Source organism: Pinus tabuliformis, chromosome 2_1 (assembly GCF_031772625.1).
Source record: "Pinus tabuliformis cultivar Carrire ecotype Pingquan chromosome 2_1, CPIR1, whole genome shotgun sequence".
NCBI classification, from domain to species: domain Eukaryota; kingdom Viridiplantae; phylum Streptophyta; class Pinopsida; order Pinales; family Pinaceae; genus Pinus; species Pinus tabuliformis.
The window spans coordinates 948,360,817-948,382,450 of NC_142299.1; the positions used below are offsets into that span (position 1 = coordinate 948,360,817).

At 36.3% G+C, this 21,634-nt stretch overlaps 1 protein-coding gene across 1 annotated transcript in view; it reads right to left on the reverse strand.

Annotated features, from left to right (window-relative positions):
- Nucleotides 1–8,671: 8,671 nt before the first annotated feature.
- LOC149203783 (uncharacterized) overlaps nt 8,672–21,634 on the reverse strand; it is an 84,411-nt gene continuing 71,448 nt past the window's right edge. Inside the window, exons 7-8 of the mRNA XM_089403552.1 lie at nt 8,993–9,047; nt 8,672–8,885 (exon numbers count right to left, since the gene is read on the reverse strand). Of these exons, the coding sequence (XP_089259678.1) occupies nt 8,776–8,885; nt 8,993–9,047 (165 nt within the window). The 3' untranslated portion in view covers nt 8,672–8,775. The remainder of the gene's footprint in view (nt 8,886–8,992; nt 9,048–21,634) is intronic.

Sequence of the window (21,634 nt, forward strand, 5' to 3'; positions counted from 1 at the left end):
GCCAGGAGGAAAGATCTTTAGTGGTAGAAAATACAGGGGAGTAGTTGATAGATCACCCCATTTTCCAATGATGTCAAAAGGGGGAGAAAAAGATCAAGGAGCGTTATCGCAGGGGGAGTTGCTACAGTGTATGTTGCCATCAATGACAAAGGGGGAGATTGTTGAGATGTTGTCATTGATGTCAAAGAAAGTCACCACAGAGAGACACAATGCAAAACTATAATCCAAGACCATGATCATACCAATGTTGATAGATCACGAGTTAAGATTGACCTAAGTTAGTTACCCATCAACTAAAGGTGATTATGTGATATCACAAGAGTTGCAGAGTGAATGTGAATATCATAGTCATTAAGTTGTACTCTATGTTCAAACTTGTGGAGATTTTATGAAATCTGTCACTTTGTTGTTATACAAGCCCAAGGAACGAGCTATTAGAGACCTCTATTGCAATTCTAGACGATGATGTATACCTAGGAGAAGAGAACAATTTAAACCTTTTTATAGTGAGGAGAAAGAGGGATGTTGCAAGTAAAATAGAGGGAGAAAAACTGGAAGTTGTAAGGGAATACTACCTCGGGGATATTATTAACCACTTTAGGCATGGATCTCTTGTTAAGTGTGTGCCAGATTCAAAATCCAACAAGATCCCTATAGTTATATTTACAACAGTAAATGGGGTAATTAGTGTGATCACATCTTTACCTAAGGAGTAATACCAATTTCTTGAAAAGTTGTAAATGAATCTTGTAGTAGGGGGCTTGAACCATGAGCAATGGCAGTCATTTAAATTATAGCTATAATGGGTGTTATAGTAGAAGTGCTATGCAATAGGGTAAGAGTTGAACAGGTTACATTAACACAAAGATAATTCACCAGCTTTAAAACATGTTGTAATTCCTCATGCAATTCCTAAGCATGAAAGAAAATTGCATGTGCCAAAGTTGGCTCCAGGAATGAAGACAAGTCGGCCCTAAAGTTGGCCTTGTTTTTTAGCATCTAGACTAATATAAATAAGGGCTAGTTCGACCTAATTTGACCTGAACTCGTCCAAGAAAAAGAACAGAAGAACTCGGGCAAGAAGACAAGAAGTAATTTGGACCAGTGGTGAAGAAAAATATGGTTCATTCCTCATGAACCTAGGAGCAAAGTGAAGGAGCATCTCTTGATAAGTTTAGAGAGTTATTTGGAGCAAAATTGTATGCACATTCTTGATGCCTTTTGAGTAATCTTAAAGTTTCCTTTGAAGCATGCCTAGATCAGATCGTTGAAGTGTCTTGGGTGCAGATCTTAAAATATTCTTGACCAATCTCTTGAAGTCACGTTGGAGCAATTCTTTGAAAAAACCCAGAACCAAACATTGAAAATACTTTTGAAGTATTCCTAGAGCAAGTCCTGGAGAGACTTTGTATTAACCTTCGAAGTGACCTTTGGAATATTCATGAGGTAGTTCTTGGAGTGATTATAGATCAATATTTGAAGTAATTTTTGAAGAGCTTTTGGAACATAAATATAAGAGATCTTGAAGGAGCCTCCTGATGACATTTAGGACCAATTTTTGGAAACTCCCCAGAGCAATCTTAGAGACCCTTTTTTGAAGAAGACTTGAAGGGGAATTCAGATTCTTCCTTGTTATATACCTAGGAAAATTGGAGGATATATTGAGCAGATCATTTAAGACTTGTGAACCAATTGTTTAGAGCATATTTGAAGAGTCTTGGAACAAAAATTTGGTGCAGACATTGTAGTCCTTCTTGAAGCAAACCAAAAGCATACCTTGAAGAATAGGTCGGCACCTAGATTTATATTTGAGGATTGAAGTCCTCATACAACATTGGAGCCTTGTGAAAGACTATGTTGGAGCCTGGATTTATATTTGAGGATTGGAATTTTCATACAAGGTTGGAGCCTTGTGAGAGACCAAGTTGGAGCTCGGATTGATATTTGAGGATTGGAGTCCTTATTCAAGGTTGAAGCCTTGAAGAAGTTGGATATTTTGTTGTACATGTTGGGTAAAAGAGGATTAGAGTCTTCACTTTCTTTATTAATAAAATTATTTTTTATTATTTTTTTTGTTATGTTATAATGTGCTTCTAATCAAAGAAATATCTTAACTAGCTAATTAAAAATTGAAAGACATATTGATTAACCCCACTCCCTCTCAGTATTTCCAAAAAAATGATTGTTATCCTCCCCAGCCACGTTCAATTCCCACTAACGACATGTTGAGCTCATATCAAGTATATTGTTGTAATGGATTTGAGCCTTGTTGTTGTACATTCTAAAGAATATCTTACTCTTTCCCATGAACATTGTAAATGCATATATCATCATCTCCATTTATTTCGCAAATAAATGCTTGACTTTATAGTTTTGTGAAAATGAATTTAATATGAGTTTGTAAAATTCATATATCACTTCCTCTTCTCACGCGCGAGCTGAGTTCTGGTCCCCCTAGGGCATGAGCTTGAATGCTTCTACCATGGCTGCTGCAGAGGGGCTCCCCCTCCACCCCAGATTGATGAGAGCACAGCCTTCAACATGATGGTAACAACGCTTACAAAACGACCCCAGAAAAGAGATTTCAATGTAAAGTTTGTAAAGAAAACAAAATATATCCCATCGGTTGAGCTTTCAATGGGTGTGAGAAGAACCTCAATAGCCTTCTCAGAGCATGCCCTAATAGGGAAGTTCACTGGGATGTGGTCATCCCCAAAATCTATGGAGATATGCATCAAAAAACCTGGAGATCAATCATGAATGGTAATATCAAGTTATATGAGTGTGGTAATGGATTTTTTGCCTTTCTATTTGAGAACAAAGAAGACAGATATAATTTTTAGAAATGGACCCTACTTCTTCATAAATAGACGGATGTATCTCAATAAATGTACCATGGAATTTAATCCAGATGAAAACCTCCCAACTTCAATCCCATGTTGGGTTATCCTGCGGGAGTGACGACTACTTGAGGGTAATCGACAATGAAGTTGGAAAATACATCGATCGGTCATAACAAAAAGGATCATAGTTTGCATGCAGAAAAATATGCATGGAGGTTGATTTCAAAAAAGGATTGCCATCAGATATTAACTTAACTTTAGGGGAATGGACCCATTGCCAGTGGTTGGATTACGAACAGATCCCTTTCAAATGTCGATATTGTCATGAGTATGGGAACTTTGCAAGAGACTGTAAAGAGTTCCCTCCTAAAAATGTGTTGGACGAGAAAGTGAATCAATGGCATACTCAAAAAAAGGGTAGAAATAAGAACATAGCAGAGACCAACAAAGAGAAAAACGGTAAGGAAAAGAGTGAGACAGCAACATCTGAAAATTTCTTTGAAATATTGCAGAACCATTAAAGAAATAAGGACACAAAACCTGAAATTAACGAGCAAGACCCAGAGCCATATGAGAACCAGGTAGAAGAGGCAGGGGAAGAGGAGAATAAAAGTCATCAAAATGAAGCTCAAAAACAAGTTCAAAGAAATAATACCTGAAAGAAAACTTATTCTGATGTCTAATTTATTCATAAAACTATTTAATCATCATAAAAATCTACTCAAATTATGAGGTCCAATGTCACCATTTTTTATACCATTTTAAAATATCGCATTGACTTAATGCACATTTTTTTTATATGCAAATATATTCAAGGTCTAATTAGTTATGTACAATCAAATATTATATATATCGCAGAGATTGCTCTGTCAACTTTATAGTTTTATTTCAAGTTTTATGATATTATGGTCGAGTTGTGGCGTGAGCTAAAGTTGCAATTTTATCATTATTGTCGTGTAGTATTAAAAACTAAGCAAAAAATAAAGAGTTGTTGGTTAACCTCTGATACAGAACCATAAAGAATAGGTCAATTATTTAAGAGACTAATGTGACTCATCATCAACATTAGTCACAAGTAGTTCTTAATAAGGTCAAGCTGGTGTGACTTGTCTCCGGGAATGTGACCTGTCGTGAGCATTAATCACAGGGACTTCTTAATAAGGCCAAGCTAGTGTGACCCGTCGTGCTCCGGCAACATCAGTACAGGTTATTTTATAAAGTCAAGTTGTAGAATTGTATTCTAAAGACATTATGTACCCAAAATGTTATCCTAGATAACTCGTGAATATTGTGGAAGGCCATATATTCAACCGATGGTGGCATCTCCATATGATGGTTCAATATCGACACACTAGTTGCGCTCCAGGAGGTTGAGAAGCATCAATTCTGCAAAGCATGTCAACAATGGTTTGAAGCGGTTATGTCTTAAATGGATAAAGTGGGAAGCTTGAAAAAATGGTGAAGAAAAAAGTTGAAACCTTGAGATTTTAGAATGAATATCAGTGTTACTGATGACCATATCAGACAAATATGACGAAGATTTATTTATTGCTGAATTGTGGGTTTTTATATTTTCTACATTTAAGCATTAAGGGAGGGTTTTAGAAGTAATGCTTCCATGTCATGTGTGAGTTGTCATTGAGTCCCTAGGTGTCAATCTAGAAGTAGTTAGTTTACTGTGTGTGAGTTCTAATACCTATCTAGATGTGTAATTGTGATTGATCTAGATATTATAAATATGTAACCATTGAGATCAATAAAATATAGTGAGCGTGATTTTTTGTGTGCACAATCATTGTCTCCTCATCTCTCATTTTCTATCGAAATCTAATATTTATTTGTTTAAAAAAATTATATACATGTATAAAGTAAGTATTTCTCATCTATTAAAATTTCCAACAAATTCTTATAAATATTTATTTTTATTTTTATTTTTATTTATTTAGATATTTTATAGTAAAAAATTAAATAAAACATTTTTTTCATTAACAAATTATTACCAAATATAAAAATAAACATAAATCAACCAATTAAATATAATATCTTTTTTTATTAAAAATATGTAATTATGTGCAAATTCATTTAATTTTTGTGGTTAATTTTTTTTTAAATAAAATCACCTCATAGATTATTTTATTTTTATTCTTTTTAACTTACTATTTTAAGGTAATAGCATTTTGTTGATAAAGCTGAATTATGCTATGCCAAACATAAATTACAATACTAAAAAATTATTTTAATTAAAAATCTATAATTATGTGTCCTTTCACTTGTTTTTTGTGCTCAACAATTAGGGGTAAGTTAATTTCTTTTCTTGGCTTTTTTTTCTTCTTTTTTCTCAAGTAAAACCCATATCATAGATGGTTTTAATGAAACAACATTTTCTTAGCAAATGGTTTTGAATATTTTTCTATATTATGACTTAGTTTACATTTAAATACTTTTTATTACAATAAATAAAATGCAAATGTTTTAATATGTGAAGCACAAAATAATGCTATGCTCGATTAACAAAACTAATGAGATAAACATAGTGCAAATATATTATTTATTGTTGTTTTATTATTTTGAGTAAAAAGATAGTAACCACAATAATATGCTTAAAGCTAAAAACAAATAATTTGTGAGATAAACCAAATAAAACAAGATAGCCTCGAGGGTTAGTTTAGTTGGTCAAGTCTCAGTCGTAAAAGCATGTGTTATTGAGAGGTCATATGATCAATTCTCTCAACACTCTCAGGGTCAAGCTCTGTGGTTGACAGCAAGTAATCCCTTCAGGTGGATTTTGATTTTCGTATTGACCTCGATCTCCAAATCAAGCTCATTTAATCTTTTCAAACCATTAAATGAGCTTGATTTGGAGATCGAGGTCAATACGAAAATCAAAATCCACCCACACCAAAGTCAATGGATGAAGACCCCAATTTAGCAATCAAGGTTGATTACCAAATCAAATGGATCACAGAGTTCAACGAAAAATTGAGAATTTGAAAAGAAGTTTCAAAGTCTAAACAAAGGGCAAGCTTTGAAATATTTAACAGTTCAAATAAAAGCCCAAAGGGAAAGTTCAAAGGCAAAAAAAGGTGATAAGAGGCCTAGATTTAACAATCATGTATGATTTCCAAATTACGAGACTAATGAACTAATTAAACAAAAAAAGGCTTAGTTCTAGAAATTGGGGCAATTTGGAAAGTGAAAGGGGAGACACAGAAATTTTCAAAAAGTAAGTAAAGGAAAAGAAAGAATTAGAATTCAAATTCTAAAAAGAACCAAAGACTCTAAAGAAAAGTTTAAGTTAAAGCAAAAATTTCAAGTAAAAATTCTAGAAAAAAGGCTCGAACTTGAATTCAAAAAAGTTCAAAAAAAAAAACTGCTTAAAAATAAATAACCACAGATCCTAATTTAGCAATCAAACTAATTTTGGGATTGGAAAATGAACTTCAAAAAGAGGTTAAAAAGTGGCCCTGATAAGAAGGTCAGGCATAATCTAGAAATCATGGGCAGAAAGAGTTCAAACAAAAAGAAAATCAAGAAAATAATGAATGAAAAACTAAAACACAATGAGGAATAAAGTTCAAGGGATGAAGGAAAGCAAGTCAACTGAAGTGCAGAGTTTGAGAAAGAAAAATAACCAAGTCAAAACAAAGAAAGTAAAACATGAAATGTGAGGGTTGTTAAGGGCCAAACACATTCTTATTTATGTATAGTTTTCTGAATAAATCACAATTAATTATGAAAAATAATTTCAAACCAAATTAATGTGATCCACTATCAAAATATTTGTTCATAATGATGGACCACACTAGTGCACCAGCATTCATCTAATTGCAATTTATCCAAAAGAGTCTACATACAATAATATCAATCACAAAAGTCTTTGAAATAATATTTTTCATCCTATTCAAAATTAGAACTCCAACCAACCAACCAACCAGTATGAAAACCCACTACTATTTATATTATCTCATGAGCCAGAAGCATTCACCTCACATACTCGTTTGATAGAATGAAATCAACCATGCAAACTTCTCTAAGGATAACTTTTCTAAATATCTATAGATAACTTTATTAGAAATCATTCGACAAATTGTGTAGGTTTAGAATGGAAAAATCATTTAGACAAATTATGAAGGTTCAGAAAGGAAAACACACCAGATAAAAAAATGCGAGTATTTTATATATCCATGGAAATCAACCTTAAAGTACATTCAAATCAATGAAAAACATATGTCAAATGTATGATATGGATAGTTCAAAGAAATATGTGTATCAATGGAACAATCGTATCAAACAAATCACAAACTACAAGCATCAAAAAGCACACTTTCTCAGATCTGATGAGAGGTGCATGGAGAAAATTATCATTGATTAATCCATAAAGTTAAAAAATCGGAAACACAAACAATTTTCCGATGTGATGAGAAGTGCATGGGAAAGTTGCAAGCTTGAGTGCGATGGGAAAATTCAACCATAGGCCCTACTCATTAGATTCAATTGACAGACACATAGATCCAACAAATTTGAGTAGATTGATTTTGAATTAAGTGTATTATGTGGTTGTAGGTGCATCAAAAAATGCCATCAGCTATATTACTATCATTTTAATTTCGTTAGCAATGGTTTTTAGAGTTGCTTAAAAATATATTCATTTTATTCAGTTTGGCAGAAAGACTACTTTTTCACATATTCGTTAGTGTTGCTACAATGTGCAATAACATTAGGATACAGACCATCATAGATCAACAGTAAACAATTGAAGCTCCCCTTCATGCGGACCCAATCAACGTTTCCTACATTATAGTAGAAAAGAAATGCCTCCAAAACATCAATATAACTTTGATAAACATTTGCAGGAAATGGATGGTCCTAGTAAAGATATCTTCCCAAAGTAATACCGAAATCATCAACGAGGAATAGAATTCAAAGGAATTACCCAAACACATCAATTAATACCAGAGATTTGATCTGACGTTTATAAGGAATTTCAAATACATCATCCCTCTTTACTCAAGAATGAGAAATCTCTAGTTTTATATTCAGCTGACCATATGTTCTACTCTAGGCAGAATGCAGAACACAGCTAAATCATGCAGAAATTATTTTTGCTTTGCCTTTTAACTTTAGATGCTCTCCTTTCAATAAAAGCCTAATCTTATTATTGATATATAATGAATACAATAAAAAATCACTGCTGCGCAATAAATACCATAATGTGCAGAAATGACATGGAACGCAGGGAAACACAAAAATCAAGGCAGCCAAGAAGAATTTTCAAATAAATTTTCAGTTTGTACTGAGTTCCTATTCAGGATTTATATCTCCCAGTGGAAACATGCAATGGATAAAACTGGGTTAATAAACTGGCTTCATACATAACTAACCTCAAACATAGTTATTCCATGAGGCCTCGAGTTACGCTATTTCCACTTCACAGTTCATCATAAAAAACTGAATGTTTATAGAACTGCATAGAATTGGAAAAATATACCTCGATGGAAAAGAAAATAGTCACTTTACTGAGGTTTTCCTATAAGGAATGCTTTTTTGTTAAATAATAGAAATTGCTTACTTAGACAAACAAAAGAAGAAATTCAATCAAGCACTGTTAATTCACAGAGACTGGCTCTTAAATGTTACCCAGAGACTAATGTAAGCATGTGTTTGTAACCTGACGGTTGCAAATGACAAACTTTCATATCAAGTTGTCAAAAGCTTCTCAGAATTTTAGTATATACAACTTTCAAGGAATTCTGCGAATATTAGCCGTGCATCAAAGCTTATCTGTATTAGAATCTATGATTATATATGAACAGGCATTAAAAATGAACTATAAGGAGACCACAGTATTGATTTTCTTGAAGAGCCCTCAGTTAACAAGCAAGGGCCAAACTTCTCATCCTTTAATAAAAACCTCCAACGATTCAATGTTTGTTTACCTTCTTCCCACATTTCGGACGCCTGATAATTTCTTTACCGCATTACATAGCTTTTTTTGTGTTCTTATAGCTTCTGGTTGTTCTGGAGGCTTAAAACTGCAGCTACCTACAAACAAAAGGTGCATTATTCCTTTGAAATTTATCAATAAAAACAAAGGATGTTATTTTGAAACTACTATCAAAAACAAAAAGAAAAAGAAAAATCAGTAATACCATCATCATCCTTCTTATCAGCTGATCCATCAAAAATAGCTATGATGCCACCATCCTGCAAACGAGGCATAAAATCAGCAACGCTTAACCGAACTTTCCCTCTCTAAAAGTAAGACCTGTCATCAGATCACACATGGAAATACTAAAAATTGAAACTAAAAAATGGAGATGGAGCAAGGTGTGTATGTTTTTGGTAACTGTTTATGATATGAATCAGAAATTGCCAAGCAGTACAGCTTACAAGTGATCTTACAACATAAAGCTTCTATACTGATTTCTGTTGATTTTTCCTTGGCACTTCAGAATCAGGTCTATGTCTAAAACACGATCACAGACACACAGAAATACCCAAAACCTACTAGCACTTTACACCAGAAACCTTCAGCAGTGAAATCAATTTAGTGCACAGATATATGAGCCCAATGCTCTATTAATTTATTACCTATTAATAAAAGAATCATGGGGCTCCAGTAACAGGGATTGTGGGACTCGATCTCTGATACAAACAGTATACATAGTATACAAACTAGGGCTTGTAGTCTGCAACAACAGATTTGCAATCTGCCCACAAAGAACTATACAAGAACAACCACTTATGCACTTGTTGTCCTTGAAATCTGGCAGGTCCTTTGCCTCCTCTACTTGTAGAGAATAATGCTGCTCCAATACCTCTGCTTTCAGCTGCTCACAAGATCTTCTGCTGCTCCAGATTCACTTGCACAACCAGCTCCACAGCTCAGCCTTCTTACAGTGATCTATGCTGCTCCAAAGTCACTGATTTTTGGCCCAACAAGTCTTCCTTCTGACAGTGGATTTGCTTCTCCAATATCACTGTACTTAGGGCACAAAATACCAGCAACTCACAGTGGGTTTGCCGCATCATATACCACTGTATATCAGCTTCAATGCATGTTGTTCACAACTTTGTTCATGAAAAGACTTCGAGATCTATACTCAGAGTCTCCTCACAGTCCTCTCAGATCCAGGACTTGGATCACTCCCATAGCCCTAGCAGACCTTGGATCTGTCCTTAGCAACCAACCAACACTGAATGCAAGCCTCATATATCTCTGTCACACTTTGATCCTTTCGCTCCAAGACATTTCATGGGTCTCAGCCCTCCTTAACCAATTCTGCTTACTGCTGGAAATTTACTGTGCCATCCAAGGCCCTTTCGGCCCTCTCCTAGACTGGACTGAGTCCTATTCAGCCTGTTGTGGCATGTACAAGAGTCTCAGCCTCCACTACAGGACTTCGGCCCTCCTTTCCTAAGCAAAACAGAGTCTCAGCTGCCCCCTTTTACACTTGGTCTTGCACAGAACCCAGAACAAAGATAACATGTCAATCCTTCTTGGATCAAACTGCTCAGACTTCAAGAAACTCGTCCTTCTTCCAGCTCGGCCTTCTCTAAGCATTTACAGCGAGCTCTTGTTCACATAAGGATGATTGCCATATTGTTTTGGCTCTGCCCTCAGTGCCCTTCCTCATACTCTTGCTCACTTGGTCAAGTAGCTTGGAACCCTTGGCCTGCATATTTCGGGCCTCAACCTCCTATTTCAACCTGCAGTCACCATCTTCTTAGCCTCAGTCTTGTGTTTTGTCTCCTGCACATGGATCTAAGGGAACTCAGACCTAATACTAGCCTTTCGGCCCTCCTTCCACAAAGATTTAGGATCATGGCCCTCTCCAAAGCTACAACAGAACTCGGCACCTTCCAGCCCTACTTGACCTCCTTAGACCAGGAGTATTTCAGCCTCCTGGGACTATCTCAACAGAAGAACGATTACATCTCTTGCACTTGACTGCTCATGAACCTCACCTTAGGCTCATTAAATAATTTTCCTTGGGTCACTTAGCAAACCTTCTAGATCTAAGGTTTTCACTTCTTTCACCATTAGAATATTAAATTATTTCTTTCTTGGTCCCAAAACCCCATTTTGGGTAAATCACCCAATAAACGACTTATTGATGGGTTGTCCTCTCTAGGAAATACCTTCCATGCTACCCAAAATTTAACACTTCCTCTTTTAGTGAGGAAGATATTTCCTTCATGCTTCCAGCTCCATGACTTTCCATGCATGTCCATGACCTCTTTGCATGAGTCATGACTTTCCTTGCGTAGCCATACCCATCTTGTATGAGCCACGACTTCGTTGTACTAGGCCTAGCTTTGACTTGCACGGTGCATGAATATTTTTGCATGCAACATGACTTTTCCAATGTGATCCTTGCATGTCCTTGCAGGATCTACAACTTTCCTTACACCACCATGAATGATCTCGCATGGTTCATGACTGTCCTTGCATGGGCTAAAAACTTCTCGAAATTACTTGATCGTGAAGACTCAAACTTCCACAGGTTAGACTCCCTCTAAGTATACACAACCTTCATAGGAACACCCGGTACTTGTACCTGTACCTGCACTTGCTTCCTGCACACACTATGATCCACATGCCTTCAAAGTTGTCATGATACCATGTTGATTTTTCCTTGGCACTTCAAAGTCAAGACTGTCTAAAACACGATCACAAACACACTGAAATACCCTCAATCTACTAGCACTTCGCACAACGAAAATCACCAGCAGTGAAATCAATTTAGTGCATAGAGATATGAGCCCCAACACTCAATTATTTTATTACTTCATTAATAAAAGAATCATGGGGCTGTCGTACTTGGAATCATGGCCCTCGATCTCTGATAAAAACAGTATACATAGTATAAAAACTATGGCTTGCAATCTGCAATATGCCCACAAAGAACTAGACAAGAACAACCACATAGCTTACTTGCTAAAGTAGACCATCTAGATCATCCCTTTCTGCACTTGTTGTCCTTGATATCTGGCAAGTCCTTTGCCTCCTCTATTCGCAGAGAATACTGTTGTTCCCATAGCTTTGCCTTCAGCTGCTCACAAGGTCTTCTGCTACTCCAGACTCACTTGCACAACCAGCTCCACGACTCAGCCTTTTTACAGTGATCTATGCTGCTCCAAAATCACTGATCTTAGGCCCAACAAGTTTGTGCTCTAACAATGGATTTGCTTCTCCGATATCATTGTACTTGGGGCACAAAATACCAGCAACTCACAGTGGGTTTGCCACATCAAATACTACTATATATCAACTTCAATGCATGTTTTTCACGACTTCGTTTGTGAACAGACTTCAAGATCTATACTCAGAATATCCTCAGTCCTTGTCTCAGATAGGACTTGGATCACTCCCATAGCCCTGGCAGACCTTGGATCTGTCCTTAGCAACCAACCAATACTGAACGCAAGACTCATATATCTCTGTCACACTTCGTTACTTTCACTCCAAGACATTTTAGGGGTCTCAGCCCTCCTTAACTGATTTTTCCTAGTGCCAGAGCCTTATTGTGCCACCTGATGCCCTTTCGATGTTCTCCTAGACTAGACTGGGACCTATTCCGACCTACTGTAGCATGTACATGAGTCTCAGCCTCCACTATAGGACTTCGGCCCTCCTTTCCAAAGAAAAACAGAGTCTCGGTTGCCCTCTTTACACTTGGTCTTGCACAGAACCCAGAACAGAGATAACACATCAATCCTTCTTAGATCGAACTGCTCAGCCTTCTCTAAGGATCTACAGCTAGCTCTTGTTCACATAAGGATGATTGCCATATTGTTTTGGCTCTGCCCTCAGTCCCTTCCTCGTACTCTTGTTCACTTGGTCACGTAGCTTGAAACTCTCGGCCTCCTATTTCAGCCTGTGGTATGACTAATGTGATAATAAGTCGATATATGCTTATGTATGATTCATGAATGGATGCTGAAATCATTATGTATCAATGGTTAACAGTTGCTTGATATGTCCAAGGCTATATGAATATCTAGTATTGTTAATTTTGTTGTAGACCTCATAAATTACAGAATATATCATATGTTGGGTGTTACATAAATGTCTAGTTAATGTTGATAATGCTTAGTCTATGAATGATGAAATCATCTTGAGAGTCTAAACACACTTGTATGTATTGTTGTAATATTCTAAGATTCATTATTCAAAGTTAGGTTTGTAGGCTACTTTTGTGAGCATGTAAATTGCATGTCACCTTAATGAGGAATTGAGAATTTGTATCTCATTGGAGGAACTATCTAATCTACATAGGCAATCAAGCTGGAATGCCTAAATTGGTGTAGTTTGGCCTTTGGAGCCAGTTTTTTTCTTGTGCTTGGTATCCATGGTAAACTAGGCTCTATTGAAACCTTTGAACTCTTTGTGGACATGACGCAGCATCTCTAATGACTTGTTCTCAAGACCTGGCTATTATCTTAGAAAACTTGGTGTTTCAGCAAAAGCACTGGCCCTTCAGGAATCCCGGTAAATTACCTTGAGTGTCCTATTAACAAAATATGTTGCTTGCATATTAGTGTTGATTTCTCTTATATTCTTCTTTCATCAAGCAATTACCAAAATGAAAAAAACATGAAGATCACAAGAGAGAGAGAACACAATAAGTTAGGCTCGAAGCCAGGGCAAAACCCCACAAGGGGAAAAACCCAAAAAAAAATCCTCTTCTTATAGAATAAGATCAAAGTGAGGTATCCAAGACTCAAGACCAAGACAAAACTCCAACCTTGAAGAAGCCCAGTCAAACCCTCCTTCAAGATATTTTTCCATCAACAAGTCCAGCATCAAATATAGCGATAGGTTCAGAACTAGCAACAGCCTTCAACATACCAGCAAAAGACATGGTGGCTTCAAGAAGGATCAAACTTCGGCCTCTCTTTCTCTTTGCTTAACTTCACTCCTTTTTCTTGTCCCACAGTAGAAGAATATTTGAACAGATGCTACGAATCGCACACCAAATGAAACAAACTTGTCCTTTATTTATTCTTGTCCAGAGGGAGTGGAATATTCTCTTCCTACGCAGGGCTGACTTGACAGGCAAGGCCGACTTGGCTTCTTGAGGTGATTTTGACCTAAATTACATCTTGAAAATTATTTTCATTTTTCTTACAAGAAGTCCAAATAGGACTTTGACTCAATAAACCCTAGAAGCATAAAGAACTTGCTTTGACTCGTAAAAATAATAATGATAATAAAAAATTATTTTTCTTCTTTTTCCTTTTGCATGAAATACATTATGATACAAGTACAAAGATAATTATGAAGATTGATAAGCATCATCAAGCATCATCATTATAACCAGCATTATCAATTACAAAATAGCAAGGCCTTAACTAACAAGCTCTAACTCTCCACTAGATTAGAGCACAATATTAGGAGGTATACGTTTGGACACCACCACCGCCTCTCAAGGCACATACCCCATTCATATATTCACTAGGTATGTCCTTACAAGACTATTCTTATCTTGGATTCCCAATCCTCAAAGAATATTGATCCTCCTTAAGACTACTCTTATCTTGGACGCCCTACCCTATCCCCAAAAGTATCGGTCCTCGAGACTACTCCAATCTTGGATACCATTCCTCAAGGAGCATCAATCCCACCAGTGGCTTCACTAGACTTACAGTTGTTATTCCTGGCCTAGTGCATTACAAATGTGTTGAAGAATCTAGGGCAGTTAGAGTTAATGAGATTCTTCTTACATGATAATTATTCGGGAGTTATTTAACTTTACTTCTTAGCACAATCTTCACTTGTTATTATTATTAGAGAGTGTCTTCTTAGTTTATCAAATAGCTACCAAAAACAAAGAGACAAGAACACATGATGTTGGCTTTCTGCTAGGGCCAAAACCTCTCCCTCTTGAAGAGGGAAACCCGCAGAAAATTCTTCTTATAGAGATTCTAATTGACGAATACCAAGACCATGACCCTTAACCTATTATGACACTCCAAGACCAAGACATCAATCCTCTTCTTACTGTTGAGGTAACATTAAGGCCATTACTACACCACCAAGATCTTCATTACTGCTGCAAAACTATCACTGCACCTTCACTAAGATCATAACCGTGTGACTGTGTCTCCATTAAGATTGAGACCATATCTATGCTAAGATCATGACTACACCTTCGAGATAGAGTGTGTTACTATGAAAACTTCTCATCGTAATTTTGTTAAGACTGTAACTTCAACTAGAAAGTAAGCCGAGAGAGTGTCACTTCATAATTCTCCTCTTTTCAAATATATCGAGACTATAACTGTATCTAGAGAGTAGGCCGAGAGAGTGTCACTTCATGATCCTCCTCTTTTCAAATATGTCAAGACTAAGTGTTGCTTTTGTGATCACTGAGACAAGGAGGAGGATGAGATTATATTCCTTAAGACAGTGAGGAGACCAAGAACATTCAACTTGATAGTACCCATCCAAAGAACAAAGATTTCAGAGATTTGCGAGATCTTGAGACTGTGATTACTCATTGTAATCACCACCGAAACTTCGGAGACATCCAAGATTTTGTCTGCCTGTAATGCAAATACTTTCCACACCTATATATAGTAGTTAGTCTTGTATATATGCCGACATAAGTGAGGGAACTGATGTGACTTCCTTTTGAGCCGACATGACTGTGATTTATCTTGTTTCGAGGTTGACTTCATCAAGAGTGATGATGCTCGTCTTTGGAGGGCATTTAGACTTTTCTATAGACTTGAATACAATACACATGTGCTCAAGAAGAGCTCTTTATTCATGACTTTGACTCTTTGACCTCTAAATATAAATCTTAAGGCTATCAATGGGAGCCATCTATAAAATAAACCTCTTGCTCATGAAGCCCATGCAGCAAGGCATAATAACAAATTCATTTTCTTGTTTAAAAATCATAATTACAATGTCATGAAGACCGAACCTAGTTACACTTTATTTAACAACATGGAGAATATGTTGTCCACCATCACTCCCTCTCAACCAAGGAAGACATCACCACAAGCCTTAGCTTGTCTCATTCAACAGCTACTAGTTCTTCCATTTTTCCTTTTATAGTGGAAACAATTAGTTAGGGTTTCTATTCCTAGGGTTTCCTAGCTCAAGCCTTTGCTAGGTTTTACAAATCCCTAGATGCCAATGTCCTCAAGACCTGTTAATTGCAAAGTTTTACAACCACACTAGAGAGTTAGTTTAAAAAACCTTAGATTCTTCAAGGTCTTCAAGATTTGCCATATTAGGAATTGCAAATTCTACACGCATGCAAGTGGATTAGTTGCTAACCCCTAGATACACTATTGACGAGCCTTTTATTTTATTCCTTGATTAGAAGGCCTAGACTTCATATGCAATCTATTGTGCTAACATATCAATCATTCTCTCTAATCTATATTTATGCAAACTCTTTTACTAAAATGTTTATTACCAATACTTTGTTAATTAATCGACTTAAAATACACACAAATTATCCACACATTTACAATCTTACCTTATCTCTTCTTTGCAAAGATTTGGTCCTTTTCAATTGTCAAGTTCCAACATTCTTCAACAAAAGTGCCTTGACTCCTTCAACCTCAGAAATTTTGTTAAGTTGTATGCTTTGTCTTGGTTCCATTCAAATGTTTCCCTTCAAACAGGTCAGCTTTACTGATTTGGTTAGTTCTTTTACTACATATAGTTAGGAAGTTCTAATTGCTTCGTACTATTGTGCCTCACAAATGTGCTCCAAATATTTCAGATTCTAGATTCAATCCCTTCCACCATATCAAAGTGATCTTTCAATTATAGTTTTGTCCTCCATGAATGTGTGTAACAAGGTCAACTTCAGCATCAATTGTGAGTCTTACTTTTGTTCTTATACTAAACATCTAAGGCAAATTTCAGGCCTCCAAATTCGCATTATTTGAGTATGCTTTGAGTACTTCAAAGGAGTGTTGCCATCGAGAATGATATAGATTATGCTATATGTGAAAGAGCTCGGATATTTTGTAATTTAATATCATCATAAATATTAATTCTTATAGCTCACATTTCTAGTGCATAAATAATATGCTTTCTTGTTCAGCTTCGATTTTTCTGGTATTGCTCATATTGTTTGTTCACTTCAGGAGTTCCACAAAGTACAACTCATGTGATGAGCAGAACTTCAGGCCTCCAAATTCGCATTATTTGAGTATGCTTCAAGTACTTCAAAGGAGTGTTGCCATCGAGAATGATATAGATTATGTTATATGTGAAAGAGCTCGGTTATTTTGTAATTTCATATCATCATGAATACTAATTCTTATAGCTCACATTTCCAGTGCATAGATAATATGCTTTCTTGTTCAACTTCGATTTTTCTGATATTGCTCATATTGTTTGTTCACTTCAAGAGTTCCACAAATTGCAACTCATGTGATGAGCATTCATGACATACTTCTATCCTTTATACGAATTTCGTCCTTGATTATGCCTTCAATCCAATCCTTATGTGTTAGAGATGCTGCAATCGGATTTTCTTCATACAAATCATAAAGATCAATCCTAGAGGGATTCAGTTTTCAATATCAAGTCCACTCGAATATTGCAAAGGCATGTTGTAACCAGATCGAATATAAGAAGATGAGTTACTATAGTAAGTGTTGCCATAGAGAACGAGCTTATTCATAGAGATGGTTAGTTATATCACGGAGGTATAGGTGCCAAGAGAAGAGCTTCGCATTACTTCCTTTCTTTATGTATAGGAGTATAGTTCACATTTCGCACATAGATATTGTCATGGAGTAGCGTCCCTCAGAACCTCAGTTATATTAGTTGCTAGATAGTCTAGGAACAAGAACAAACTAGTATAGAAGCCTCAAACTTGCATCATAGATTCTTTCCTCAAAGAATGCTTTTTTTCACTATGATTAAGTATTTGGATTTCTTACAGAGGGTTTGGATACTTCTTGTTCACCCCAGTCGCGACCTACTGGGTTAATGTAGACCTCTTGATTGTTAGGTACCATAACCTTAGACTTTTATAAATCTCTAGTTCGAATCTCCAAGTCTATCTAGGGTTACCACAAGATCTTCATATGTCAATGTTTCAAAGATCATATCTTTCACAGAGTGATGACCTTAAGATGATACATGTCTAAAATATCTCAAAGTACTTCACTTTAGAATGCTTCAATAATAACTTTGGTCTTCAATACAAATGGATGTCATAGGTTAATACAAGACTGATCAAACCTTTTTCTTTAGCTTGGATTCCAAACAAAGAGTATATATTGGATTTCTCTATCAAATTGAGACTTTGAATCTATGATAATGATTTTCTTCAAATGCCAACAAAATGTGATCTTCAAGTTTCCTTCTTCTAAACTTGGCTTTGATACCATGTTGAAAAATCATGTTGCTTTCATATTAGCGTTGATTTCTCTTACATGATAATTGCTCGTGAATGTTTGTTGGCTTCTTATTAAATTTATATTCTTCTTTCATCAAGTAATTACCAAAATGAACAAAACATGAAGATCACAAGAGACAAAGAACACAGGAAATTAGGGTCCAAGCAAGGGCAACACCCCACAAGGCGAAATCCCAAAAACCTCCTCTTCTTATAAAATCAGATCAAAGTGAGATATCCAAGACTCAAGACCAAGACAACTCCAACATTCAAGAAGCCTAATCAAACCCTCCTTCAATATATTCTTCCATCAACAAGTCCAACATCAAATATAGCAACAGGTTCAAAACTAGCAACAACCTTCAATGTACCAGCAAAATACATGCGAGCTTCAAGAAGGATCAAACTTCGGCCTCTCTCTTTTTCTCTGCTTAACTTCACTCCTTTTTCTTGTCCCACCGCAAAAGAATAAATGAACAAATGCTACGAATTGCACACAAATGAAACCAACTAGTCCGTTATTTATACTTGTCCAGAGGGAGTCAAATAGATGTCTCTTCCTAGAGAGGATTGACTTGATAGGCAGGGCTAACATGGCTTCTTGAGGTGATTTTGACCCAAATTACATCTTGAAAATTATTTTTCCTTTTTCTTACAAGAAGTCCAAATAGGACTTTGACTCAATATACCATAGAAGCATGAAGAACATGCTTTGACGAATAAAAATAATAATGATAATAAAATTTAATTTTCTTCTTTTTGCTTTTACATGAAATACATATTGATACAAGTACAAAGATAATTATGAAGACTGAACCTAGTTACATTTTCAACATTTCCTTCCCTGGAAGCCTTAGCAATAATCTGAAACTCTTCAAGGACCAGTTGACCCCTTTAGAGCACTTTGTATCTGGGCCAATGTTGCATGTAGCGGGGACAAAGCAAGTGTTTTTTTTGGGAGCGAAGCCTCAAAAGCATAATTTCCCAAAAATCGTTGGAAGCAAATCATCCTGGAAGCATATCTATATATATATCATTGCGTTTATATTCAAAAAAACATCATGAATGCCAAATTAGTTGTAGAATATATCAAAGCATGCATATTGTATTGAAATCAAGATAGAAATGGCATCCATAATACATTAATGATTAATTATTCGAGCATCAACCATCTAGAATCTAGATTCTTCTCTTGTCTAGCCTTTCACTCTCCCTCGATTCTCTAGGGTTATTAATCAACATTGCCCAATTTTTATCAAACTACCTAATTCAAGCCTTAAAATATCGTACAAAAACCTTAACATGCCTGATCAATGATTTTCACTTGAGTGAAGGGTACATTTTTGCTAAGGCCATGACAAAGGAGTTCAACAATCAATACCAACGACACTGGGGTACATATAGGGTTTGGTGCTCTTGATTAAATGCCAATCATATGCCCTCATACATGATATAATCTAATGAAATGTCACAATCCCATTGATCCTGAAATTCTGAAAACTGCAAGTCTGTTGAATTTTGAATGGGCTATGAAATTCTATTTTCTCCATATGAAGTCAGACGAGGTTGGAACCACTCTCAAACATCCTGAGTCATTTCAAGCTAATATTAAAAATTTAAGTAAAAGGATGAAAATGAAAGTGTTATTCTCTTTTATCTTTCATTTTCATCCTTTTACTTAAAGAATTTAACATTACCATTAGGGAGAATCTAGGAAGCATCTAGGGAGCATTAAGGGAGTACCTTGGGAGTGTCTAGGAAGCATGGTTTCCAAAATTCCAACAACAACAAAAAAGTGACCCACGAAACTGCACGAGAACTGTCGTTCAAGCCTATGGAACCACGAATGGAACCATCATGGTTCTAAAAGTCTAAGAAGCGTGGTTTTTCGACAAAACCACAGTTTCGATTTTTGAAACCGCAATTCCACACGTAGTATGCCCACAGTTTTGCACATGAGGCAGTGTCGCGTTACAATCTGTGGAGGGGGGGGGGGGGGGTTCATGCAACATTGATTTGGGTCGGATACTTCTTCTTTCCCCAAGTGTTATTTGCAGCAGGATACTCTAGGGGGTGGGTTTTCCCATCTCATTCTTGGGATGCATCTGGTGATCCGGGCATCTGCATGGACAAGGCATGAACTCATTGGAAATGGTCCAAATTCACTCACCCGCGCCTTTATTCACCCATAGCCACTATAGTATCCCATGACGACATTCTAGACAGCCCTGTGCCTCTCACCCGAATTTCTCGCAACAGATGATTATGCTAATTAGCTCTGCAATTCGTGCAAATAACTTGTGATCATTTTGTATCAAGAACTTTGTACTGCGATACTGGCCATGCAAATAATTACAACTTAATCCCTTTCGCATGCGTGTTCTATAGTCATACAACCTACACTAACAATTGACGTTGTGAGTCTATCTGGCAGCAACGATCTCAAGTTTACTAGGACAGATTTGCCCTGATTGCTTGCCAACCGACTGTTACTCTATCTTCAGGTTGGTAATCTTTAGCCCTCGTACTTCCACATAACAATCAGAGAAACTCGACTCACAAGTAGACCAGAGTGCACAGAGCTCCTTTGTAAAACTTGCTTGGAGTCAATTGCAACAATGTAATAGTGCGCCTTCCAAAAGATTCACAACCCCTACAAAATCACCTACTCTCCAAAACGATCAGATTGACCATCACACTGAGATTTCAACGCTCTCATGGAAACTCCAGATTGCACGCAAAACATCCAGATATTTGCATAATTCAGACCACGTACTCATGCCAGGAAAGAGTCTGTTGTGTCATTGGATCAACTCTTTTTACTTAGATCGAAGATAACACCTGTAACAAAGAAAAACAAAAATTTTGCAATTGATCTCTGTTAAGCAAGCCTGCCATAACAATTGCTTGTTGCACTTAGACAATCCGTGTCAAAGAGTGCAGTGAGCCTTATATTTCATCATCAAATACTCAACATTTAGGCCTTTCCCAATAGTAAATCCATCCTTCAACAAATCAAATGATATCGTCTTCCTTAAGAACGCTTTAGCATAGATCTAGTCACCAAGGGATTCGACCCAGTGACAAGAACTTTGTCATCTTGCATACGGACTCGATCTCAACTTCAATGACTTGGATCAGCTTTCAACAACAATCTCTGGAATTCGACACTATTCTTGACCACGAGATCAACCCTACAAATGATAAATTTGGCTTGACAAGTCACAAGAGAAAACCCTCAAGCTGGTAAGAAACCCAACTCTTATAACACTAAACTATTCCAAACGGAATATTTGACAAGTTTTCGGAACTTCACTCAACCAAAATTCTTCATATAAAAGTTTCATCCATCTAATAGAAAATGGCCAATAAAATGGAACAAACAAACTATGGCAACTCAAAAAT